Source organism: Giraffa tippelskirchi, chromosome 5 (assembly GCF_054371585.1).
Source record: "Giraffa tippelskirchi isolate mGirTip1 chromosome 5, T2T-mGirTip1v1.2.pri, whole genome shotgun sequence".
Taxonomy (NCBI): domain Eukaryota; kingdom Metazoa; phylum Chordata; class Mammalia; order Artiodactyla; family Giraffidae; genus Giraffa; species Giraffa tippelskirchi.
The window spans coordinates 164474177-164500908 of record NC_137279.1 but is presented as its reverse complement, the minus strand read 5'-3'; the positions used below and the strand labels follow the sequence as shown (position 1 = coordinate 164500908).

The following is a 26732-nucleotide window of genomic DNA, read 5'->3' as shown; positions in this document are numbered from 1 at the left end:
GGCTCCTGAGGACTAAGCTGGGAGTCAGGCGCTGGGAGAAGAATGATAAATATTGAGTCCCTACCCTCGTGTGGCTCAGAGCTAAGTGGGACAGGGAAAAATGCTTACAACCTTTTTCTAAGCCATCTTTACACTGTAAAATAGGCTAACAAACTGAAAGCAGCAACTAGAGCAGCCTAAAGGCTTGGGAAGGCCCCTGACACCCTTAAATTCTGCTCTGGGAGCAGCTGTGTATGCTGTTTACACCTCAGGTAACTCTGGACTACTTTGGCTCAGGTGACCATGCCTCCTTGCCAATCCCAGAGGGCATAGCTTTGAGCATCCCCAGGAGCTCTTATCTTGGATGCCCTGAGTCATCTCTCTGAGTCTCAGTTACCTCATCTGTAAAATGGCTGTAGTCTCCAATGGCTTCATGTGCCTTAAAAGGATGAGTAAAGAATCTAGAACAGAGCCGACACAGAGTAGGTGCTTGACAAACGCTTGGACCAAATTCCTATCCAGTGCTCCAGCCTGCCAGAGCCAAACAGGATAAAAGTCAGACCCCTCATTTCCCTTCTCGAAAATAAACCCTGGTCCTCCCATATACTTTGTCCCATTGTACATAGTACAACGTGCTCTATAAAAGACAGGAAGGCTATCAAGGACCCCCACCCCCCATCTTTCAATTTTTTTAATTGGGGGTGCAGGAGATTTTAATTAGGGCAGTGGCGCCGAGAAGGAAACACCACAGCAGGCCCCTGTGGGCCGACCTCCTGCCTAGAGTGAAGCTCAGACAGCATGGTCAGCAGAGGGTTACTCTGTCATGCAAACACCCATCCCCCACTGTCACTTCACATTAAAGGGCCAGGCTGCAGAGAACAAGCTGCCCAGTGACAGCTGCTCTCATTAACGATGTGCTCCCCCAATTTCTCTCCCTTCTGGCCTTGACTGGGGAAAAAAAAAATACGAAAGAAAGTAAAGAATAAAGCCCGCAAAACAGCCAGTCCCTAAGCTAGGGTTCCCAGGCCAAGGCTGGCTGGCAGCTCAGATACTACTTTCTCCATGGTGCCCACTCTGATCGCCCCAAGTCCGTGCCCCTCTTCCCACCTTGCATGCCTGCTAAAGTGCCCTGGTCAGTCCCCATGATGGCTCCTCGTCCTACCGTAGTTCCTGTGCCTGGCCTGGCTATGAGCACCTGAACTGGGATTGCCTTGAAAGCAAGGACTGTGCCTTATCCATCCCCGTGCCTTCATGAGAATGTTCTCAAGAAAAAGTGGATCAACTCACGGACCCTAGCTTTGTTGATTACACATCCATTCACTTAGTCTGAGCTAGCATCCCTGAGAGGCCTTGGTGACACAAGGAGAATAACACATATATTGACCAGGGACCCTGTCTGGGAGGAACAGTCTAAAGGGAGACACACATGTCCACAGTTTCAACACACAGTGATGAATATAGGAGACAAGGTGGTTAGTGCAGGGAGATACCAGGCTTCAGCCAGGCTGAGTACCCAGGAAAGGACCAGGGGCTGGTCTAGATCTCTCCACCTCATGATTCTTACCGGGAATGAACAAGGGTTAAACTAACAATACAACCGGCACGTGCAGTGCTCGAACACCCAGCCAGTATTCTGTTCTAGAACTCCTGCTGGACCAGGGTAAGTACCCCTTAGTACGGGCCAGGAAAGCATGGTGTCAGAGAGGTGCTCAGTCATGTTGGCTGAATAAGCCCCTCAAAGTTTCCAGCACAAAATTTAATATTGTACAGATTTTTTGTTTGTTTGTTTCTCTTTTTGACTCTTAAAAACAACTTGTTGCAGGCAAGAAAAGCAGAGATACCTGAAGACACAGAGGCTCAGAGGTAGCATGCCTCACCCCACCCTCACCAGGAGTCAGGGAGGAGGTATATGAAGGGGTAACCCTGCCATTTGGGGCAAAGCAGAATGTGATCCATTCAAGACTATTCTTTAGGAAGCTCTGTGGTTTGATGTACAAAGCCCTCAGGCTAAGAGAGGGCTGAGCCTTCGCCAAGCTGTTTCTTACCCAGCCAACACCTAGTCAAGGGTCTGACTAAGTCCAGTAAAGGTCATGGTGGTGGTGGTGGTTTAGTTGCTAAGTCATGTCCGACTCTTGAGATCCCATGGACCGTGGCCTGCCAGGCTCCTCTGTCCATGGGATTCTCCAGGCAAGAATACTAGAGTGGGTTGCCATTTCCTTCCCCAGGGGATCTTCCCGACCCAGGAATCGAACCCAGGTCTCTTGCATTGCAGGTAGATTCTTTACTGACTGAGCTCCAAGGGGAGCCCAAGGTCACAGTAGGAAGGGTAAAAGTTTTCAAGAAACTGGGAAGTGTCCCTGAATAGTAAGTGATCACCAAAGCAGCATGTGAGCAACAGATGAGTCAGAGACTTAGACTCTTGACATGTGACTTGGGAAAAGTTTCTTCCCCTCCTGAACCCTAAATGCCCTCATGAATAGAGTAAGTGAGTAGAATAACTAAGATATCTTTCAATTGCAACTATGAGCCTAACCCTTCTAGAGAAGAGGATTTATAGAGTTTTCTGGATTAAAACTTCCATGGGGACTTGCCTGGAAGTCCACAGGTTAAGACTCCGTGTTTCTAATGTAGGAGGTATAAGATCCCCCTTATGTTGGGGAGATAAGATCCCACACACCTTGCAGCCAAAAAATCCTATGCCTGTGACAATAGTTATACAACTCTGTAAATATACCAAAAATCATTGAATTATGCAAGTAAAGCAAGTGAATTGTATGGTAGGTAAATTATAACTCAATAAAAATTTAAAAATAAAATAAAACTCCCAGGTTGGAAAAAAGAAGGAATTATCCTCAGTTCATTGAAGAGGTCCTGGGGCAGGGTGGCTCCCTGGACCCCAGGCAGAGAAGAGGATTGAGAGCGTCCCGGCTCTGGTCACTGAACCAAAAACATTTAATGAGCAAGTTTTTCAGGGCCCTGCTCATGTGCTGAGGACCAGAGGCTACTTACTATGCAGCAGGCCACCAGGGCTCCTTGAGCAAACCCCGCCAGGACATCGCTGGGATGGTGCTTGTGGTCAGACACGCGGGACAGTCCTGTGTAAAAGGCCATCATGATCAGGGTGAACTGCAGAAGGGGCCGGAGCAGGCGGGCCCCTCGCCAAGTGAAGCGGGCCTGCAGGTACAGCTGGAGGGAGGAGACAGAAAGAAGAGACACTGAGTGACTGGCCACTCACCTGCATTCTAATCCCAGGTCAATTCCCATGCATGGAATCATCTGCAAGAAAGACCATTCAACTTGGACTTGATCTCAAGCCCATTTTTTTTTTTTTAAACTTAAGCCTTAGTTCCCCTGCTAAAAACTAGGAAAAATGGAGCTTTTCTAGGGAGCTAAACTAGAGAGAATTGAAGAAAAAAATTCAAGAGAATGGCCTTAGCACACTGCCTGACATTCCATAAATGGGAGATTCCTTTTCTCATTTTTTGATCGAAACCAATTAAAGAATACTAACCCGGTTCATAATGGTTTCTTTTTTTATATTCATTGACAACCCATTCAATGCATTTGTGTATTTTCCTAGAGATGATGGCTATACAATTCTTTCACTTCCCAACTCTCAGAAGCATCATGGAAACTCACGCATGCTGATCAGGGGAAGTTATTATGACAGTCACAATGCAATGCTTCCGATTCAATTGAAAGCAACTCTAACAAAGAACAAATTTCTAAGTCACCACCTGGAACTATGGATTTTGCATCACAACATGAGGAAACACATAAACCAACCAGACAATGCAAGAGATCTTTCAAACAGAGGTTGACAGAGACTGGACTGGGTGGGGTAGAAGAGTAACCTGAAGGAAAATGGAAGGAAAAAAGCCACTCTGGCCGAAGCAAAGAAGTTGCAATGACGTCAACTGGGTATTGTCCCTTGGAGTTATCTTGCTGCAGTTTCCGTTCTAACCTCTGGGCACAACCTACTTCTAAGGTTCCTGTGGGAACTTGGGAAATGAAGGGGAAGAGGCAAGAGGATGAAGGGGAACTTCCGACACAAATCAAAGCAAGGCACTGGGAGACCAGAGAAAAGGGAAGAGAGCGGAGGGGTGGGGCGGCGGCCTAAAGATAGACCTGGGGCAGCAGTAGGGAGTGATTCTGCCCTTCCTGAGACAAATGGACACCGTCCTCCGGATGGTCAGGAAAGACAAGCCAGCAGCAAACCTGAGAGACAGAAGAGTGGAAGATTCCAGAATCATTCTTGCCCATGTAGAAAGAATGCCTAACACTGACTCCTCAACTACTTGGAAGACAATTTCAAAAAACTCAGACCTGGAAAACAGCAGGCAACTTTATAACCATTATGAAATTACATAAATATATTTTGGGGAAATCTAAGAACAACAGATAAAACATTTAAAAAGACAATGCACTGATGCTGTTGGCCGCTAAGCAAGTGATAAAAACCAGTCATTTTTCAAACACTAAAAATACCCCATTAAATATCAAAAAGAAGTAAAGCAATTATACACCAATTTAAAAAATAAAAAAATAATCTAAAGAAGAGGTAAAATCACCATAATAGCCCAGATGATGATATAAGTAGAAATTAGCTCACCAAGAACAGCATAGAGCCAGGATGAAACAAAGGACATGGAGGACAATTTGAATAGACAGAATTTTTATTTTTGAGAACACTCGTTTATAAGAACCCTCAACTTCTAAACTCAAAAGATAATATGTAAATTTAATCAGATTCCGAGGAACATCCTAAAAAGGTTTAGAGAAAAAACTTTAACAAATTATTATAAAATTAACCTAAAAGGTCAAATAAATAAATACACACACACAAAAATAGATCAATACATAAGCCAGGCACTATGCTAAGTGCTAAGCACACAGAAATGAGAAGTTATCATTCCTCCCCTCCAAGGGGCAATATATGAAATATATTAAATATAGATGAATAGAATATAGAATATAGAAAACAGGTTTAAGTGCACTTATGGATTTTATAGAAACTATGAAAGAAGCTGGGGAACCAGGGTCAGTTACTAAAGGGTAGGCATACTTGATTTGAATCCTAAAGATACATAAATATTTGCTAGGCGTCAAGGGGATGTATTGAGAAGTGTGTATCCCAGGCAGCTCAATGGCTTAGAAGTCAGTCAGAGCTGCAAAGGACTTCTGGAAGTTCAGTAATAACAGAAAAGAGTATATGCGACCAGTGGGGGTGTGGGGATGGCAGGATGTGAGACACAGGGCTACAAAGGCAAGCAGGGGCAATTCATGAAGGGGGTTGCATGTCAAAGGAATGTGACCTCTATTTAGGTCAGTCTTTCTTTCCCAAACCATACTTCATGGAACATTCCAAAGGTCTTTTTAAAAAAAGGTTGATAAATATTAAATCCTTATTTTAATCACTTATAAGACTTATTATTTTTATAGAGTATCTACCTATTGAATCCCAACTGGGAAATATTACTGTTAGCCATGGTGAAAAAATCAAATTATTTTTAAGTAAGAGACTCAGTACCCCCAAAAAAATAATGTGCAGGTTAAAGGCCACTCCCTCATTTCTAGTGAAATAACCCAACAAACAGCAGATTCTGCAATCATGAGTCAAAGGAATCTCTCCCTTTTGACAGTGAGAATGGGAATGATGTTGGTAGCCCCAACTCAACCTGGTCCTTGAGACAATGGCAAGTTCAGGGAAGAAGGACTAGTCCATATGCAGTCTGACCACCATGGTCCAGCCTTCCTCCAGCCAGTCTTGGCAAGGAGCAGGGATGAAGGGGGTAGCTGAAATGCACAGGTTTTCATCAGATGAACCTCACTGAGCCTCACTTTTCTCTCATGTAAAATAAATGTAACAACTACCTTATAGGCTGTAGCACAGATTGGTGACAAATGCCTGGCACCACATACTGCTCAAAGACACAGATGATTTTACTCTCTAACCACTTTTCTTTCTCTTAATTTGGACCTGATAACATCAAGATTTTCTCATTTCTCTCAACTTAAAAATCTACAGGTCCTCAAAAAATGATTGTTCAAAATCCTCCAAGTCTCCCTGCCCCCCTCCATGTAGCCTTTAAGTCACTGGCCCTGGAGATGTAGGTGGAGCAGAGGAAGGGCAGGTTTCCCAACTGGACAAGGCACACATCTCCCCATCCACCGACTCAGATACTGAAGGCTAGAGCTTAATACGAGAAAAGAATAAATATGTGAGAGGAGGTGGAGGAGGGAGGAAGAGACATGTCGTCAGAATAGCTTCAGGAAGGGAGTGCTTAGGAAGGAGGAGGGGGCCACCATGAGGCTAGAATCCCTTTGGGAGGCAGTCCCAGGTGGGGCAGTCGGTAAAGAATCTGCCTGTCAATGCAGGAGACATTGGTTCGATCCCTGGGTCGGGAAGATCCCCTTGGGAAGGAAATGGCAGCCCACTGCAGTATTATTGCCTGGAAAATTCCATGAACAGAGGAAACTGGTGGGCTACAGTCCATGGGATTGCAAAGAGTCGGACATGACTGAGCACACACACACACACAGACAGGGAATTAGTGGGCAGATGGACGCTTGTTCCCCTACATCCACTGGTAACTAGTACCTTTATTGAGAAATGTCTTGAGATCTCAGGATCAAGAAGGTGTCTGCAGCTGGGGCACAGCAGTAATCAAGTGAATCCTGGGGTGAGATTACCCTGATTCCTGGAGAAGGAAATGGCAACTCACTCCAGTTTTCTTGTCTAAGAAATGCCATGGACAAAGGAGTCTGGCAGGCTACAGTCCACGGGGTCACAAAAGAGTCAGACATGACTTAGCATTTAAACAGGCCCCTATTTCAGTCCCTTACTAACTTCTCTAAGCCTCAGTCTCCTTCTCCGTGAAACAGGAAGGACAGGATCTTCCTCTCAGGGTTGCCAGCATCAAATGAGACATCACAGGACCCTGCCTGGCAGAAGACAGGGACTGAAGGCACTCTTTAGAAATCAACACCACCCATTCACCTTGATAGATGAGACTGACTCAAATGACTGTAGTTGATTTCACCAAAATAAGTGAATCACTAAAGAAAAAGATTGTGCAATGACCTTTAGCCCAGTGACTGATTCAGAAATGAGAAGTCAGCTGAGGGCAGCAGGCTTTGAGGTTGATCAAAGAATCTGATAACACGCTCTACCCCACCCCAATCTAAGCGCTGAATGGATTGGATTTTGCCAGTTCAGAGCCTAGTTCATATGAGCCAATCACTACAGGGCCAGAGGCTCAGGCCCCTTCAGAATCCGTGACTACATTCTGGAGCGCCTTGCTCCCTTGGAAACCTGACCTGGGAATGCTATGTGGGTCAGGAGGATCCATACTCCATAGGGTCCGACCTGGGAATGCTACGTGGGTCAGGAGGCTCCATACTCCATAGGGGCAGGTAGCCCTTATCCAGGAGACAGAGTCAAACATACTGGTCACAAGGATGTAATGCTCTGTTATGGGCCAAAGAGCATGGAGCATTTCCGAGAATCAAAACTCCTGCAGGGGCTTCAACAAAGTCCCAGGACTCCTGAAAAGGGTCGTTTAGAAAGAGGTGAGCAGAACTGGACAAAACCAGACAGCCTAAATCAGCCTGACCTCTCCTGGGGGTCAGCAACCCCAAGGTCCTGAGCTCTCTGTCTTTATTTCCCCACTGGTGTGAAGGCCTCTGGGCTCAGAGAACCCACTTCCTTGGCATCAGCGCAATGCCACAGAAAGTGCCTGACTTGCAAACAGAACAACCGGATTTGAATCTTTTTTTTTTGCTACATACCAGCTGTCTGACCTGGACAAAGCACTCCGCTTCTCTGAATTTCTGCTTTCCCATATGTAACATAAGGAGATTATTTTTTCATTTAAAAAAATGTTGTAAGCATCAATTCTGTCCAAAACTCTGTGAAAGACACAGACACGAATAAAACAAATTCCTTCATACACACAAAAAAGAATACAATCTTTCTATCTTTTTCTGGGGCTAAGATTGTTCTTCCAATTACTAAAATAAAACTGCTGATTGCAGATATGTAAACTACAGTAGAAAAGTATATGTCTGCCCCCGACCCCAATGTACAGGAAAGTCCCCAGCACACAGAACTCACTCCAGAAATGGAGCTCTCTTCTTTCTGGTCTGAGCTTCAAAACTGTGGTCCTGTGGAATTCCAACAAAACCTCCTTAGAAAAGTCTGGCTGAGTTCAAGCTGGCTCGGGGCTGAACCAGCAAGTCAGACCTGGGTGAGTCTCACTGGTTCTTGCTAAGTCATTTGTGTTTCATTACATGATTTGCATACGAGTGAAACAGGTCTGTACTGTCCTCTGGCTTCATTTCCATTGCTCTTGGGAGCGCTCTGCTAAGAGTGAGAAGGAGGCTTTTGTCCTTCCTCTGTCCCTGCCCACTCTCTTCCTGGAAATCTGTCTAGATCACTGACACCCACAGGGAGAAACTTTCTCCCTTCTCCCATCTCCTCCATAGCTCATACTTGAGTCTGGTTCACAGAGCTGGTGAGTCTACATGGTACAGAACTGGGAAGTTATTCAACTACATTCAGGACAAAGAGGAATTTTTAGTTGACTTTTCTCCTCCTTGAGAAGTAAAGAGATCTTGCTTTCTGTCACTATCAGGAGGAGAAAAAGAAACTACCAGTTTGCTCAGCATTTAGACACTGAGCAAGGGGCCTTATATTACATTCCCTACAATTGCTACAACCAGCCTGGTAGGCAGACACCATTGTGCCCATTTTACAGTTGAAGAGATCAAGGCCAAAAGAGGCCATGCCACCTGCTCAAGGTAACAATGGATCATGATTGACACTGAGTAAGATCTGCCTCTTTTAGGTCCATGCTCTAACCACAGAACCACCTGGCTTTCCTTAGGGAATGAGTGCTCTGCAAGCCAAGTATTGGTCTTTTGTATTGGATTTCTGTCTCTGGAGAAGCAATCTGAGGGGACTACACAGGTGTCATGGACTAAAGGACAACCTGAATGGGACATTTAGAACTTCAGGCTCCTCTAATTCACCTGTCACACCTTTCAAGTGTGCATGTCTGAAAACACAGATGTATGGCTTTTGTTAGAGTTAGAGCAGAGGAGTCTCTGACCTGGTCTTGAGTTCAGCAGAGCCTGTGAGCTGACTCAGCATGCCTCAGAGCCCTCTCCTCTGACCTCCAAACCCTCAATCCACCCCAATCAGAGAACTCAGCCAGCTGCTTTGCAACTATTTACCTCTCAAGCTTTCCTCACAAAATGTGAGCTCTCTCGGTATCCCCCGGTGTTGGTACAGAACATATATTCAGAAAATGCTGGATGGATGGATGAAGCAGAGAGGAAGAAGAGGAAAAACACCTGGTCCAGTGGTTTATTTCCCCGTGGAAACAACAATCTTGTTCCTGGCAGGGGTTTCACCAGACACTCCCAGGATCTGTGGGCATGTCTCGTGGACATACCAGACCCCACGGCTCTGGGATTCTAAACATATTGAACAAAACCTCAATGACTAACAACCACAGGATGGAGAACATGGCTGTCAGAGCATAGCCACTTCCCTGTTTCCTTGGTACCCAACAAAGCCTCTGACACATCAACAATTCTCATGGGCATCACAGCGAAGAGCCCACAGGTAAATACTTCAGAGGCAGCAAAGGCCTTCCCTACATCACATGGGCCCTTCATGATCTATAAGTCAGTGATGAGGAGGTGAACAAAATTTTGATTGGAATGGAAAGCAGCATGGCCTGGAAGTGTCAGAAGATACAGGATTGATCCATCCATCCATCCATCCATTCATCTAACATTCACTGCATACTTAACTGTCAGACACTACTTGGGTCCCTCCGTTCATTCATTCATCAAGCATCCATTGCATTCTTAATTGTCAGTGTTTGGGGAAGTGAGAGACCGCAATAAATCAAGAGACAAAAACCTCTACTCCGCGAAGCTTGTAATATATCTAGTGGAGATACACAAAGGCTGTATCAGATGGTGAGAAACTGCGGGTGTGTGTGTGGGGGGGCGGAATAAGTCTGCAAAGGAAGCTAGGGAGCAAAAGATGGGGCAGCCAGGAAAGGCTTCTCTGACAAAGTGTCCCGAGGACGTGGAGGGGCAAGGTGCAGATTCCTGGGAGAGGAACTCAGCAGTCCAGGAAAGGCCTCCCTCGAACTTGCTGCTGCCTGATCTGAGCAACAGGAGGAGGAGCTAGGGCTGACGCTCACAGGGTCTTCTCAGCTCTCAGTGTACCCTCCATGGTCTGCTTCCTATCAGCCATCAAAGCCATGCTCAACTGAACATGTGCAGACCCCATACCACCGTCCTCATGTTCTTCTAACCTCCCATCATCAAGAGACTACCCTACAGGACACTCTCTTTGTCTTCCACCCTGCTCTGCAGTTTAGCGAGGGTGTCACAATTCTGAGTTTCCATAATAACCTATACACCCCTGTCCCTCCTGCATCATGAACCAGCCTATCGTCATTGTCCATCAGCTCCTCTAGACTGAACTTCCTGAGGGCCATGACCATGCCCTGCCCATCAGTACATTCCCACCTCTAGCATGGGGCTTGCATGTGTGTGTGTGCTAAGTTGCTTCAGTCATGTCCGATTCTTTGCGACCCCGTGAACTGTAGTCCCACCAGACTTCTCTGTCCATTGGATTCTCCAGGCAAGAATACTGGAGTGGGTTGCCATTTCCTCCTCTAGGGAACCTTCCCGATCCAGGGATCAAACCTGCATCTCTTATGTCTCCTAAATTGGCAGGCTGGTTCTTTACCACTAGCTCCACCTGGGAAGCAAATTCCTCACTAAACTGGTGATGAATGTTGAAAGCATAGGTGAGTTCCATGAGGGCAGGGCCCAAGGCTGATTAATCTAGTAGCCCCAGAAGGCAGCAGCATGCCTGGTACAACAGAGGTAACTCCAGATATGCTATGTGAATTGGTGCCCCCCACCCTCCCCCAACCATGTTGGCATTTTGTCCAGACAGCCAGGTCATCCTCAGTCCCTGACCATGGAGGTCCAGGGCCAATCCAGATGTGGTCCTCTGGAGTTTAGACCAGGGCTCGAGGGTAGAGAGCACCATTTAGGTTTATATATGCTGTGGGATTTTTCTGATTTGTATCTGCATTAATCTCTGACAAGCCTTAACCTCATCCTTAAGCTTCTGTGCCCAGAGATAATTTGGTGTTTGAAACTATGGTTTTTCCAAGCTATCCATTTTACTAATCAAAACCTAATACGGAGTGCCCTCCAAAGCCATGGAGGCTCTCGGTGGCAGCCTGGCAAAGGGATGGCTGGTGTTCTGGTCCGCCACTCTCTGAACTCCATGGAAATCAGGACAAAATTGTCTCTGCCTGCTTCCCATCTTCCCTTTCAACACCTAATCCAAACTTCTTTTAAAAACAACCACGAGGGATTGAGAAATCAATTAGATGGTAGGCACCATCTAATTCCACTCTGACATTTGACAGCTGGGGAAAGCAGAGCCTAGAGAAGAAAAGTGGTACCAACTTCCAAAAACAGACACGATTGTCTCCACTTGACAGAAGAGTACACTGAGGTTCAAAACCTAGGAAACCAACTCACAGTTCCATGGCTAGTAATTGGCATGGCCAGAATCTCCCAGGTCTGTCGGACTCTAAATGCAAACACTGTCAATGCCATACTCAGCCAGTCCAAATGGGAGTATTCCCAAGGCTCCAAGGAAGCTCGAGCCCAGGTTGCCTGAACAAAATCCCACAGAGCTCTGGAGACTGCCAGAATCATATGTCCAACTCAGGCACTTCCTGCAGCTCAACATAAAAGCTATGGGAGGAGGTTCTCTGATGGACTGCAGTATCTTCTACTTCCCCAGACAGGCGGCAACAGTGTTCTTCAAACTTCCTTTGAAAGCTTTGCAAATTGGACTTTCAAAGGGTTGAGATTTCTGTGTAACATCATGTAAAAAGGAGCCATGGTGAAGGACACTGTCCTCCCTACTTCTCAGCCCTTACCTTCAGAGGTTATTTTAAGACAAGATAATCTTAGAGCTAAAAAGAGAGCCCTGAGTTTACACATTGTATGTGTGGGTGCTTGAGAATTGTGAATGTGTGTGTGCAGGCGCTCCAAAGAGTCTGTAAAAATATGTTGCAGAGATGAAGGATTAAGGAGGTTCTTTTCTTTCTTCCTCTCTCTTTCTTTCCTTCCATCCTTCCAAGAATGGAATATAAAGCCACTGTAGTTTTTTCCTCCCTTAAAGATGTAAATAAACATTCAGTCACAATCCACGCCTTACCCAACACCCCCGTAGAGAGCTCTTGCTATAATCATAGCTGCCAGGAGGTGATGGGCGGTGGGGGTAAGGCAGCATCTCACCCATTAGAGCAGATCTGAAGAAAAGCAGGTTGCCTTCAAATGACATTGGAATTAGGGTTGGAGCCTGTATCTGTAAGTTTATCCTGCAGAGGTTTGTTTGATTTCTTTCTTTTTTTTTTTTTTTTTATCACACAGCACCATGAAAAGAACATACAACGAGGCTCGGGTCATGAAAACCAGCCTTAAAATACCTTTCCTGCCTCTTAAACTCAGATTTGTTTGTTTCTGTGTCTGAAACTGAAAATAGTGTAATCAACACACATCTCGTTGGGTTACTGAGAGAATCTCAAAGTCGTGGCATGACCATGACACAGTGCCTGAGACAGAAGGCACCAGAAACCTGTCAGCACTTTTACAAAACAGTGAAATTATATTTTGTAAAATTGCTTCCAGACCTGGGTAAAATACAAATGGAGCAGGAAATGAAATATCATTGTTAAACTGTCCTTCCTCAGAGCAAAGCAAAAGCAAAAACAACAGAAAAATAAAGTACGGTGGGAAGTGCTATCCATGAATTTTAAAAATCCATGTTTAATATTTTTAGAGGTTGGGGCCCACCTTGTAGCTCTGTATCCTAGGTAACGGGAAGCCTGGAGGCCTCCAGACTTGGAACAGACTGGGGGAAAAAAACAAAACAAAAAAACCTCTCTGCTGTTTTTCCCAACTCTTAATTATGATTTTTAAATATGAAAGCAAAATGCTTTTTTTCTAAACAACTTTATGCTCCTCTGAGCTATGTCTGACCTCTCAGCGCCTTCTCGCTCTGAACTCCATCAAAGCAGCCAAAAGCAGGAAGTGCCTTGGCATAGGAACCTCATTCAAGGGGAGAGGAAAGGCAGGGGGATGATATTTAACTGACAAACAGAAACAGACCAGCAGCTGTCTGTCTATGTGGCAGCCGGAGGGGAGTAGGTGCTTCCCTGCACCAACCTTCCTAGCATTTCCAGGAAGCATGGCCATGGCAAGGCCAACATGGGGCCTCAGATCATGGGTCCATCACTAGTTGAAGGCCCTCCAACACACGGTGATCCTCTCTGGGCCTTGGTCTCTAGATCTGAGCACCGGGGCTAAGAATTTCCTACTTCACTGTGTTATTATGAGGTCACCTGTGCTCATGGATGCAGAAGGATTCTGCAAAACTCAAAATCACTCTGTAGACAGATAATGAGTTAAACCTTTCCATCAGAAGACGACCGAGGAGGACATGGCATGGAGAACATTATGAGGAATGTGATCTGAAGGCATGGATTTGAGCGATAGTTCTGGTGTCTATGTGAATTTTGGCACTTTGTTTGAATTGTCTGAGCCTTACTTAGTGATCCTTTCCCACAGTAGAGATAATATTACTTATAACAAAGTTCCTGAAAGGATCAACTGAGTTAATGGATTTTCAGAAAATGGTGCTTGTTACCACAAAATGTTATACAAGTGTCTTTATCACTTAATCATTCCAAAATGGGTGCTCAATCCTTATCAAGCAGCCATGGTAAATATTATTTTTATTTGAAAAACGGGAAAGGTCTGGAAAGTGAAATGACTTCTGCTAATGCAGTGGCAGGGCTCAGAATAGAAGCTAATTCTTCTAGCCAACCTTTTTCAAAGATTCCTCAGTGAAGTCTGCCCCTAACCATTATGAGGGCTCTATGTACAGACGAGATTTAAGCTGGGGTTGGACTTCATTGGAATCAGAGACAAAGTACTTACCACCAAATACAGCATAGTGTACATGGAGAAGGAGGCATGGCCAGAGAAGAAGGACTTCCTGCAAGAGCAAGAGATGGCTGTGTAAGGGCCATATTCATATCCCCACTACATGCTGGTCTGTCTTCCCTCCCAGGACTGTGACCCTGAAAGTAGCACTTGTTCACTGCTGCATCCGTGGTAGTGCTTTGGACACCTTGCCTGGGAGGTAGCAAGCACCCATGAATGAACAGATCAATGAAAGAACAAACAAATGAATGAATGGACTTACCAAAGCTCTATGGTAATTGTTTTTACGATCTGTCAGTTATTTGACTGTGAGTTCCTTAAGAATGGGGACTTCGCCTTATTCATCCATCTAAACCAGGGCCCCAGCACTGAGCTTGGTACTAAGTAAGTACTCACTGAACTGCCTGCAGCAAAGGCGTGAACCTAGTGCCATGGGAGGTGGAGTCTCACCTGGCTTCCTGGACTTTGCTGTCTTCGCCTCTGCATTTGTAGTTTTGAATATAGCCCACAGAGCAGTTGATTTGACTGAAATCAGGGTTGCAGACGCTCAAGAAGTGAGGACGCAGGCGCCCTATGGAGACCTTGGCAATGTCTGTGAAGGACTGGCTGATGGCACAGCCGAAGAGGAAGCAGCCCACCTGCTTGTAGAGGGCTGCCACGTAGGGATTCTGAATCGTCGAGCGGGACTTCTCCTTCAGGTAATAGATGCGGTAGAACTCCCCTGTGATGATCTGAAAGACAACGGATAGGGAAGCGAGGCGGCATCAGGACCTATCAACAAAAGTGAGGCTGTAAGGATATTCAGTGACATAAGAAGATATTCAGTACATAGCCATAGGTTATAATCTAGAAAAATCCCAATTTTCTATTCAAGAAGTATATAAGACATCAATGTGCATGGGAGAAAAGACTGAAGTACTAATGCAGTCATTTTTCCCTTATATAAGAAGTCCTACATGACCATATAGTATCTTTGTAAGAAGAAACATATGTAATCAAATACAGTCATATGTAAATATACAACATATAAAATATATATTAATATATATGTTAAGATATAGATATCCATATATGTGTGTGTTTGTGTGTGTATTGGGTTAGCTAAAAAGTTAGTTTGGGTTTTTCCATACCATCTTATGGAAAAACCTGAATGAAATTTATAGATAGCCGTGTGTGTGTGTGTGTGTGTGTGTGTGTGTGTGTGTGTGTGTGTGTGTGTGTGTGTGTGTGTGTGTGTGTGTGTGTGTGTGTGTGTGTGTGTGTGTGTGTGTGTGTGTGTGTGTGTGTGTGTGTCGGATTGGGTTTGAATCCAGGCTCTGTCACCTACCTGGTGTCCTTCTGAAATAACTTAAACCTCTACAGAGGTACTGTCAGAAATGTGGTGACTGGTGGAAATGCCCTGGGTCACAGAAAGGGAGTCTTTCATTTTACTCTTAAGAAGTAGGGCATGATGAAAAGAGTACTGGCCTACAAACCAAGAAACTTTTATACAAGGCCCTTCAGAGTTTGTGAATTCCCAAGGGTGCCTGCATTGTCTCCTCCATCCTGAAAGACAGTGAGCAAGTCTGGGTTTTCATATCCTTCCTCCATCCCACTGTGTCTACTCTTTAATGTTTAGGGGAGATTCATCACTTCTTTAAAAAGAAAAAAAAAGAGCCAGCAACTATTGATTATGAATAGCATGTCAGTATTTATTTTTTCTATACTTTATGACACCCCCACAACTACCAGGAGATAGATTGAGACTCAGAGAGGAAAAGCACTCTAACCGAAACTGCCTGCTGTACATTAAGAATGGTGGGGGCTTGGGGCAGAGAAGGGGGTCAGACTGTCTGTAAGGGAAACACCTTAAATGCCTACACAGCTGAGGATAACTTCTGCGCTGGTGATACACCACCACTCAGCCTGCTGTCCTTGACTTAACTCCACAGCACAGCCCTGGCCACTTCCTGGTCACAACCACAGTGCAGGGACAGCGATGTTCAACTCATCACTCACCGCAAAGTCCCTTTCACACTTCCTCACAGGGAAGGCTGATGAGCCACACTTGCCCTTTCAGGGAACAGAGACCATGTTCACAACCACAAGGGAAGCAATAGACTGACACATCCGGGCACTCTTCTCATAGTCTCCCCTCATTCTTTTTTAGCTGGGGAAGGCATCCAGGCTGGGCATCTGATCCAAGTCCAGGGCTCCCAAGTCTGGAGGGGAGGAGGGCCATGAAAGGCCAGCTGGGCCCAGGGGCAAGCAGGTGCAGTCATGAGAACAGCCACGAGTGCTGCTAACATTATACAGTGATTCTGTGTTTATAAATGCTGGTGATTTCTCAGTGCTACCCTTTGGTTTCCTGGATCATATTAAATTTCCTAGATCATATGATTCCATTAGAGAGATGGTCAAAGGCCAGGCCCATCTGGCATCCTGGCTTAGCCATTCTCTGGGAGAGCAGCAGGACTATCAACTGAATGAATAAATGAATGAAAGGGGGCAAGATGGTGGTCCACACGGTTGTTTTTATTGCAAAATTGGAAATGACCTCTAAACATTACCAAGAGTCCTTTGACAACATGCTGCAGAGATTAAAATCTGAGAAGCCTAGCCAGTCATAAATGAAAGGGTCCATTATATATGGAAGAAACTGAAGTTCAAATTAACTCACATCTAAAGATTAGACCCAGGTGTTCTAATTCTCCACCCAGCATTCTTTCCTACCATTCATGGTCTAATTCCCCTTTTGAACCTGTTTATACTTTTACCCTGTGTAACCTTATGGGCTAACATGTTCCAGATGTTTATTACCACCATCATGTTCTCTCTTTCTTATTCTTCTTTTTTTATAAATCACACTCACTTGACTTTAGACATGGGGGGGAAAGCACTAAACTAGCAATCAAGGGGCCAGAGTTCGAGTCCCTGCTCACTGAGTGATTTGGGATAAGTCAGCTTCTCCATCTGCAAAAGGAAGGCACTAGACTCCGTGATTAATTCCTTCATAACTGCAATGACATTTATTCCCAGCTCTCCTGTGCTACCTTCACCAGTAGCCTCTCATCAAAGCAAAGATAATAAGCAGCAGGAAAGGAAACATACTTGCTCAGAGATGACACAAGCCAAGCACAGAATCAAGGCCCCATGTGCATAATTCCTGCCCTAGGATGACTCCTGAGTTCCTTGAACCATCTACTGAAACAGATAAGAAACTTTTTCTCAATGGGCATGTCTTGGACGCGATTTCCAATTTGATGCTGAAAAAGGACACGTGGGTTCCCACTGCAGATCAGCATCTCTTACATCATTTTATGGTTGATTAATCCCAGGAGTGTCACCTCTCTGCTTCAGTTATCTCAGGAAGAAAGGGTTTGGTTACACCTCAAGGACAATCTTTACCTCTCACACCCTTCATTCTGAAACTTCAGTTTTCAATGCCACAGTCTTGCAAACAGCAAGCTGCTAAGTAAAATGCTTCCTCCTCTCACGGGAAGATAAAGATATTAAGAGAACATCTGATGGCCCCTCAAATTCCCAATAACAACTCTAATAATACTAGCAATCTTTTATATTTCTTTTGCAACTTACAGTTTCATTTAATCTGCAACCTGTGAGGACAATATACCCAGTTTACTGGTGAGAATACTAAGGCACTGAGAAATGCGACTTATCTGAAGGGTTTGAGGCTAGAAAGCTGATAGTTAAGAGTAGAGCCCAGATATTCTAACTCAAGTTCAAAGACCCACAGAAGACTACATCAAGATCGTTTTATTATTTCTGTTATTAAAAACAATTTCCACTATAGAATAGCAACTGTGTATTTTCAAGGACAGGATCAGGCTGAGGCCATTTAGCAGACATATGACTCCAGGACCACATGGCTTCTGGGGCAGCCCTGACAGATCTCGGAGTTAATGAGCAACAAATTATGTATTTTCTCCATCCCCTTGTACAGAAGGGTCGGGGAGTCGACAATACAGCCATAAATCATCATTATGAACTGGCCAGGTTTGGCTTCTTGTAATCCTAACCCTTAAAAGACCATTTAATGAAATTCGGGCTGCCCGAATACCTCACTTCTGCAGAAGAGGCGAAGGCTTAAATTGTTCTCCGACACGTTACACACCTAACTCTGGAGTTCCAGATTTACTGCTTTCGGACTTTATTCATTACTCGCAATGTTTTTATTCCCGGGTAATAAAATAAGCTCTTCCCTCCCCCCCTCCCCCTACAAAGGCTCTGTCCCCACTCGCAGACTCTGGCCCCTGGAGCCCTCATTTCTGCTTCAGTCAGCAAAGTTGTGATATGTAAATTTCACGGCTGAGAAAAATGCCTTCAATGTCGATCCCTTTCTGAAACAGCAAGCAACAGATTCTGGGGGTGATGGCAGGCTGCCAGGCGAGCAGAGGAGAATTCTCCCCTACCTGCCTTTTAAAGCACTTGGCACAAAATCTGGAAACTAATAAAGTGGGAAAGCATTGCAATTAAGCTATGAGGGGACAGAAAGGGATCAATCAGTCCTCGTCAGAGAATGGCCGAGTTTGGAGGGAGGTTGGCTCCAACTCTTAAGACAGCTTCTCTTCCTGTCTTTTCTGGTATACAAGAGCTCAACTGCCCACATATTCACAAATATTGAGCTGCTCTGGAGAGGAAATTTGGAAAAACATTAGGAGAGACATTTTGGAAAGGAGAGATTACACGGTGCTGAAAGAAGCACTGATTTTTGGAGCCAGAAAATTCTTGATCTGTATATCCCATCTCTTACTGTGAACCTAGACAAGTGACTTCACCTCTCCGGGCTTAGGTCTCCTTGTCTATGAAATAAGAGCAATATCTTGACAAGTACACACTGCTATATTTAAAACAACCAACAAGGACCTACTGTATAGCAACAGGAATTCTGCTCAATATTCTGTAATAACCTAAATGAGAAGAGTTTGAAAATGAATTGATATATGTATATATATAACTGAATCACTTTTTGGTACACTGTTAATCAACTATACTCCAATATAAAACAAAAATTTAAAGGAAAAAAAATTAAAAATTTTAAAAGGACTAAAATCTACCTGGCAAGATTGCCAGGGGAATCAAAAAGATGATATATCAAATACCTGGCACCTAGCAGAAGAGCTCTGAAAACAATAATGTTGTTTTTTCTCCCTTCCCTTGGGAAAAAAGAAACGAAAAATTGACACAGGCATGCCATTTTATTGCCTTTTGCACATACTGTTGTTGTGGCTGCTGTTTTTTACAAATTGAAGGTTTGTGACCACCCTGCATCAAGCAAGTCTATCGGCAACATTTTTCCAACAGCATTTGCTCACGTCATGTCTATGCGTACTATGTTTTTAAATTTGTAATACTTTCAATATTTCTAATTTTTCATTGTTATTATATTTGTTACAATCAACGATCAGTGGTCATTTTTTTAGCAATAAAGTATTTTTTAAATTCAGGCATAAACATTGTTTCTTAGACATAATGCAATTGCACACTTAACAGATTACTGTTTAGTGTAAACATAACTTTTACATGCCCTGGGAAACCAAAAACCCATGACTCACTTTATTGCAATATTTGCTTTATTGCAATGATCTGAAACTGAATGTGCAATATCTCCAGGCAATGTCTATACTTGTATAAAACATCTTTTCCAAAATAGTTCTAAGAGATCCCTGGAAAAGAACATATCACACTAAAGAATTTGGAAGTACCACCTCTCCAGGGTAGAACCAGAAAAATATGAGTATGGAGACGTTGGTTTTCACCATTTCATCTAGGATGTCTTTTTCAGGGGAACAAAGCAGAAAGAAAGTCTAAATTCCAGGCAGCAAGGGCTACCCTCCTGCAATGTTTGTGTTATTTGTAACAGTCTACTATATAGATTATCCCAAGAAAAGTAAGACTTTTGCAGAGTCCCAACAATCCCTCTTACAGAGTCTGAGAACTCATCTTCTGCTGCCAAATTTGAAGGACAGTTCAGTTCAGTTCACCTCAGTCGCTCAGTCGTGTCCGACTCTTTGCGACCCCATGAATTGCAGCACGCCAGGCCTCTCTGTCCATCACCAACTCCTGGACTCTACCCAACCCATGTCCATCGAGTCAGTGATGCCATCCAACCATCTCATCCTCTGTCGTCCCCTTCTCCTCCCGCCCCCAATCCTACCCAGCATTAGGGTCTTTTCCAATGAGTCAACCCTTCGCATGAGGTGCCCAAAGTATTGGAGTCTGAGCTTCAACATCAGACCTTCCAATGAACACCCAGGATTGATCTCTTTTAGGATGGATTGATTGGATCTCCTTGCAGTCCAAGGGACTCTCAAGAGTCTTCTCCAACACCACAGTTCAAAAGCATCAATTCTTCAGCGCTCAGCTTTCTTCACCGTCCAACTCTCACATCCATACATGACCACTGGAAAAACCATAGCCTTGACTAGACGTACTTTCGTTGGCAAAGTAATGTCTCTGCTTTTAAATATGCTATCTAGGTTGGCCATAACCTTCCTTCCAAGAAGTAAGCGTCTTTTAATTTCATGGCTGCAATCACCATCAGCAGTGATTTTGGAGCCCAAAAAAATAAATTCTGACACTGTTTCCACTGTTTCCCCATCTATTTCCCATGAAGTGATGGGACCAGATGCCATGATCTTAGTTTTCTGAACGTTGAGCTTTAAGCCAACTTTTTCACTCTCCTCTTTCACCTTCATCAAGAGGCTCTTTAGTTCTTCTTCACTTTCTGCCATAAGGGTGGTGTCATCTTCATATCTGAGGTTATTGATATTTCTCCCGGCAATCTTGATTCCAGCTTGTGTTTCTTCCAGCTCAGCGTTTCTCATGATGTACTCTGCATATAAGTTAAATAAGCAGGGTGACAATATACAGCCTTGACGTACTCCTTTTCCTATTTGGAACCAGTCTGTGGTTCCATATCAAGTTCTAACTGTTGCTTCCTGACCTGCACACAGGTTTCTCAAGAGACAGGTCAGATGGTCTGGTATTCCCATCTCTTTCAGAATTTTCCACAGTTTATTGTGATCCACACAGTTAAAGGCTTTGGCATAGTCAATAAAGCAGAAATAGATGTTTTTCTGGAACCCTCTTGCTTTTTCGATGATCCAGCGGATATTGGCAATTTGATCTCTGGTTCCTCTGCCTTTTCTAAAACCAGCTTGAACATCTGGAAGTTCACGGTTCATGTATTGCTGAAGCCTGGCTTGGAGAATTTTGAGCATTACTTTACTAGCATGTGAGATGAGTGCAATTGTGCAGTAGTTTGAGCATTCTTTGGCATTGCCTTTCTTTCGAATTGGAACGAAGACTGACCTCTTCCAGTCCTGTGGCCACTGCTGAGTTTTCCAAATTTGCTGGCATATTGAGTGCAGCACTTTCACAGCATCACCTTTGAGGATTTGAAATAGCTCAACTGGAATTCCATCACCTCCACTAGCTTTGTTTGTAGTGATGCTTTCTAAGGCCCACTTGACTTCACATTCCAGGATGTCTGGCTCTAGGTGAGTGATCACACCATCCTGATTATCTGGGTCGTGAAGATCTTTTTTGTACAGTTCTTCTGTGTATTCTTGCTACCTCTTCTTAATATCTTCTGCTTCTGTTAGGTCCATACCATTTCTGTCCTTTATCGAGCCCATCTTTGCATGAAATGTTCCTTTGGTATCTCTAATTTTCTTGAAGAGATCTCTAGTCTTTCCCAATCTGTTGTTTTCCTCTATTTCTTTGCACTGATCGCTGAGGAAGGCTTTCTTATCTCTCCTTGCTATTCTCTGGAACTCTGCATTCAGATGGGAATATCTTTCCTTTTCTCCTTTGCTTTTCGCTTCTCTTCTCTTCCAAGCTATCTGTAAGGCCTCCTCAGACAGCCATTTTGCTTTTTTGCCTTTCTTTTCCATGGGGATTTTCTTGATCCCTGTCTCCTGTACAATGTCACGAACCTCTGTCCATAGTTCATCAGGCACTCTGTCTATCAGGTCTAGACCCTTAAATCTATTTGTCACTTCCATGGTATACTCATAAGGGATTTGATCTAGGTCATACCTGAATGGTCTAGTGGTTTTCCCTACTTTCTTCAATTTAAGTCTGAATTTGGCAATAAGCAGTTCATGATCCGAGCCATAGTCTGCTCCCAGTCTTGTTTTTGCTGACTGTATAGAGCTTCTCCATCTTTGGCTGCAAAGAATATAATCAATCTGATTTTGGTGTAGACCATCTGGTGATGTCCACACGTAGAGTCTTCTCTTGTGTTGTTGGAATAGGGTGTTTGCTATTACCAGTGCGTTCTAGTGGCAAAACTCTATTAGCCTTTGCCCTGCTTCATTCTGTACTCCAAGGCCAAACTTGCCTGTTATGCCAGGTGTTTCTTGACTTCCTACTTTTGCATTCCAGTCCCCTATAATGAAAAGGACATCTTTTTTGGGTGTTAGTTCTAAAAGGTCTTGTAGGTCTTCATAGAATCGTTCAACTTCAGCTTCTTCAGCATTACTGGTTGGGGCATAGACTTGGGTTACCGTGATATTGAATGGTTTGCCTTGGAAACGAACAGAGATCATTCTATCGTTTTTGAGATTGCATCCAAGTACTGCATTTCGGACTCTTTTGTTGACCATGATGGCTACTCCATTTCTTCTAAGGGATTCTTGCCCACAGTAGTAGATATAATGGTCATCTGAATTAAATTCACCCATTCCAGTCCATCTTAGTTCGCTGATTCCTAGAATGTCGACGTTCACTCTTGCCATCTCCTGTTTGACCACTTCCAATTTGCCTTGATTCATGGACCTAACATTCCAGGTTCCTATGCAATATTGCTCTTTGCAGCATCGGACTTTGCCTCTGTCACCAGTCACATTCACAGTTGGGTATCGTTTTTGCTTTGGCTCCATCCCATCATTCCTTCTGGAGTTATTTCTCCACTGATCTCCATTAGTATATTGTGCACCTACTGACTTGGGGAGTTCATCTTTCAGTGTCCTATATTTTTGCCTTTTCATATTGGACAAGTGTCCCTAATATTCTGGTATGCTTCAGTGATAACATCTGCATAGTCTGTAACAACTTACAAAACTTTCCCCAATCCACTGCATTACCTGCTTCTCACAACACCCTAAGAATTGCTAAATTATTCTCCACACTTTATAAATGAGTGTGATGAAGGCCAGAGAGGCCACTGCATTACCCTTGGGGATAAGGTAGTGGACAGTGTCCAGGCGCTTGCTGCAGCCTGGGCCTCCCATGTTCTGCCCAGTGACATCTAGCTGGCTTTCTCTTAGAAGCCCTAGCAGGTGGCAGGATGGAAGTCGCCAGTGAGACAGGCATTCCCTGAGCACCTAGGAAGGTCATGTCACCTGTCAGGCACCTGCACGTCCAGATCCCCATCAGCCACAGAGCACCAAGCTCCCCCTTCACATCTCAGCTCTGTGGATTAATGAACTTTTTTCAATCCAGAAGAGATTCATTCATTCAACAAGCACTGAATGATGGAGATAAATGAAGGAAGAATCATTTTTCTCACTTGATTTCTCAGTAAAGGAAATGTAACATATCCAAGTCCTGCTTCTAAGAATGGAGACAGAAGTGTTACTCTATCTTCTTTGAGCTTTGCTTCATCTACTACGATGAAATGCAGTACCTTCAGTGACTAGAAATAACTGATGAGAAAAATTTAGTTTCCCATTCTTCTCCCACTCAGTTGTCTTTAACCTCTTGGTAGGAGATCAGCGCCTCACAGATCAGGAAAGGCAATGGGGACCCAAATCTGTCCAAGGCGACCAGTGGAGTTTCTAGGCTTTATGGGTAGGACTAGAATATGGACAGCAAAGAAGCCAGAGAGAGGTCACAGAAACTATTTATGGTTGAAATCAACCATAAAAGATTAGTGGCCGCCCTAAGCCCTCAAACTTTACAAAGGAGGCATCTTGAAACTTGAAGCAGTCTATTTTCCAAAGTCAGGGACCCAAAGGCACGAGTCTTCTAGGTGATCAGCTCTTCCTATCCATGCAAGAGTCCTCCTATAGCATTGCCTACTGCCCACCTCTCGCTCCTTTGACCTTGAATTTCCTACCATCCTTAATGTCACCACTGTGCTTTTCTTCCTATTTCTCAAACACCTTTCTCTTTCCAGTGGCTCCACTTCTGAGTGCTGTTAGATAAATGTCAGTCTTCCTAGGGTTGTATCCTTGCCTTTTCTCTGTGACTTCACCTGTGAAAATGACCTTCAAATGGGCATTTCTTTTGCTCTCTAGTTTCAACTCACCCTTTACCCCATCAGTCTTGTTCCAATCTTCTGCCAAATCTTCCAACTAGTTATCAAACCAGTATTATCAGCATGTCCACCTGACCAAGTCACACTCATTCCAACTTCTGCCCCAAATCTCACTTCTCTTCCCTCCATTCCTACTCAAGATGCCACCAAACACAGAACTGCAAAGACAGGAAATCTTAGACTGTACCCTCTCCTTTACCCCATTGTCATCCAATTCTGCTCATCCCATGTTTGCAAGGTGGGATGTCATATCCATCCTATTCTCTCTCTTCTCTTTGTATTACCACCACTGCAGTTCAGACCTCATCCTTAACCTTGGTTGAAAAGTTGGCCATGTGAGCTGAAAATACTTTCATCAATCTCTAGCCTATTAATGAGAGTAAAAACTCCTCAGCACTCAAGGAGCTTCACAATCTTGCAGTCATCTCTTCCTACCTTATCTTTGTCTACACCCTTATGCTCTATTTCTTTTGCCGAACAGGTCTGTCTGCTTGACATTTCCTGAAAAGGCCCTATTGTTTCAGGTTGGTGAAGCCATCCCCTCTGTCTGGAACATCAGGATCTCTGATGAAAGTCTCACCTCTGCTTCAAAGTAGAGCTCAAGTGCCAGCTGGGTGCACCAGGTTAGAGTTTGGGCTCCTTTACTCAAGAGTCTTGGGCAACTGAGCTCTATAACTCTCAGTCTCCTTATGTGTACAAAGGGAGATGATAGGATGGCAGGACCAGGAGCTCCAGGGTTGTTGTGATAATTAAATGGAGTGCTTCATGAGTGATGCTGCTGCTGCTGATGAAGCCTTCACCAATGAAAACGACCTTCAGTGATCTTCCTCTCAACTCCCACAGTACTTTATTTCTGCCTTAGACCATCTACAGCAGAAGTCCCCAACCTCTAGGATCTAACGCCTGATGATCTGAGGTAGAGCTGATGTAATAACAGAAACAAAGTACACAATAAATGTATTGTGCTCGAGTCATCCCAAAACTATCCCTCCCCCTCACCCTGGTGGGTGGAAAAATTATCTTCCACAAAACCAGTCCCTGGTGCCAAAAAGTTGGGGACTGCTAATTTACAGCATTTTTCTTGTTTTGTCCTTGAAGCTCTCACCTCTCTGGGGCTTACTCTCCTTCACTGCCCTGACTATCTTCTAGCTCCCTGACCAGTTCTTTAGTCTCCTTGAGGGTCTAATGGTACAGTCAGTCATGTACTTGGCCTGTTCCATAAGCTCCAAGGAGAGTATCTGTGTTTTGTATCTCAGCTTCTAGGCCAAGGGGAAACCTAGAAGCTGCCTGTATGTTCTAAGGAAGGTCTCACTCAGAGAGGCTTTCACTTTCTGAACAAACCACTTCCTACACAACACTATCCCAGGGACTTCCCTGGTGCTCCAGTGCAGGGACTGCAGGTTCAATCCCTGGTCGGGGAACTAAGATCCCACATGCCGCACGGCAAGGCCAAAAAATAAATAAATAAATAAAATAAGAGAGTAAGAACTAAATTAAAAGCTATTTTAAAACAAACAAAAAATATTGTTTAAAAAAAAAAAAAAGATAACCCACTATCCCACACTGTCAGTCTTGGGCAATCATCTGCCCAGGGGCCTAGATGTTTTGTCCTCCTCCATATAAAGAGCTCTTTACAACCAGGAACTACAGATTTTCTAGCTCACTAAATACAGAGCACTCTGCATAGCCCCAAGCACACAGTGGGTCTTCAATGTCAGCTCCTGTGCTGGGTTTTGAAGCCAGACAGACCTGGGTATCAATTCCTGCTCCCTGTTCACCAAGCAGAATAACCTCACACTGGCCACACTCCCCTTGTAAACCTTAGGACCCTCCCTCATTAGTAAAATGGGGTCAATAATACCTATCCCCTTCAGATGCTGAAGAGGATTTAAGATAAGGCACATTAGTTTCCAGCCCACTAGATAGTGGGTCAATGGTATCTAATCCTCTATCCCATCTCCTAACACTGACTCACATGAACAGATTGCCCAGCCTCCTAAGTTCAGTTCAGTTCAGTCGCTCAGTCGTGTCCGACTCTTTGCGACCCCATGAATTGCAGCACGCCAGGCCTCCCTGTCCATCACCAGCTCCCGGAGTTTACCCAAACCCATGTCCATCGAGTCAGTGATGCCATCCAACCATCTCATCCTCTGTCGTCCCCTTCTCCTCCTGCCCCTAATCCTTTCCAGCATTAGGGTCTTTTCCAATGAGTCAACTCTTGTCACTTAAAGTGGAGAATATCATCACTCTCATATTAGATAGATTTTTCCAAATAGTCCTGAACCCCTAAGAATGATAGTAACTAAGGAAGAATTGCTTGAGTTGGGGGGGGGAGGGAAAAACCTAAATCCTAATCTCAGTGCCTGTGTTTGTTACATTACAAATAGAACACCTCCCCCCGCCCCCACCTCAGGCAGTA

General features: G+C 44.3%; 1 protein-coding gene across 1 annotated transcript in view; it reads right to left on the bottom strand.

Annotated features, from left to right (window-relative positions):
- Positions 1–26732, bottom strand: part of PLPP3 (phospholipid phosphatase 3) — a 90425-nt gene that overhangs the window by 11632 nt on the left and 52061 nt on the right. Inside the window, exons 3-5 of the mRNA XM_081486770.1 lie at positions 14497–14777; positions 14041–14098; positions 2989–3165 (exon numbers count right to left, since the gene is read on the bottom strand). Of these exons, the coding sequence (XP_081342896.1) occupies positions 2989–3165; positions 14041–14098; positions 14497–14777 (516 nt within the window). The remainder of the gene's footprint in view (positions 1–2988; positions 3166–14040; positions 14099–14496; positions 14778–26732) is intronic.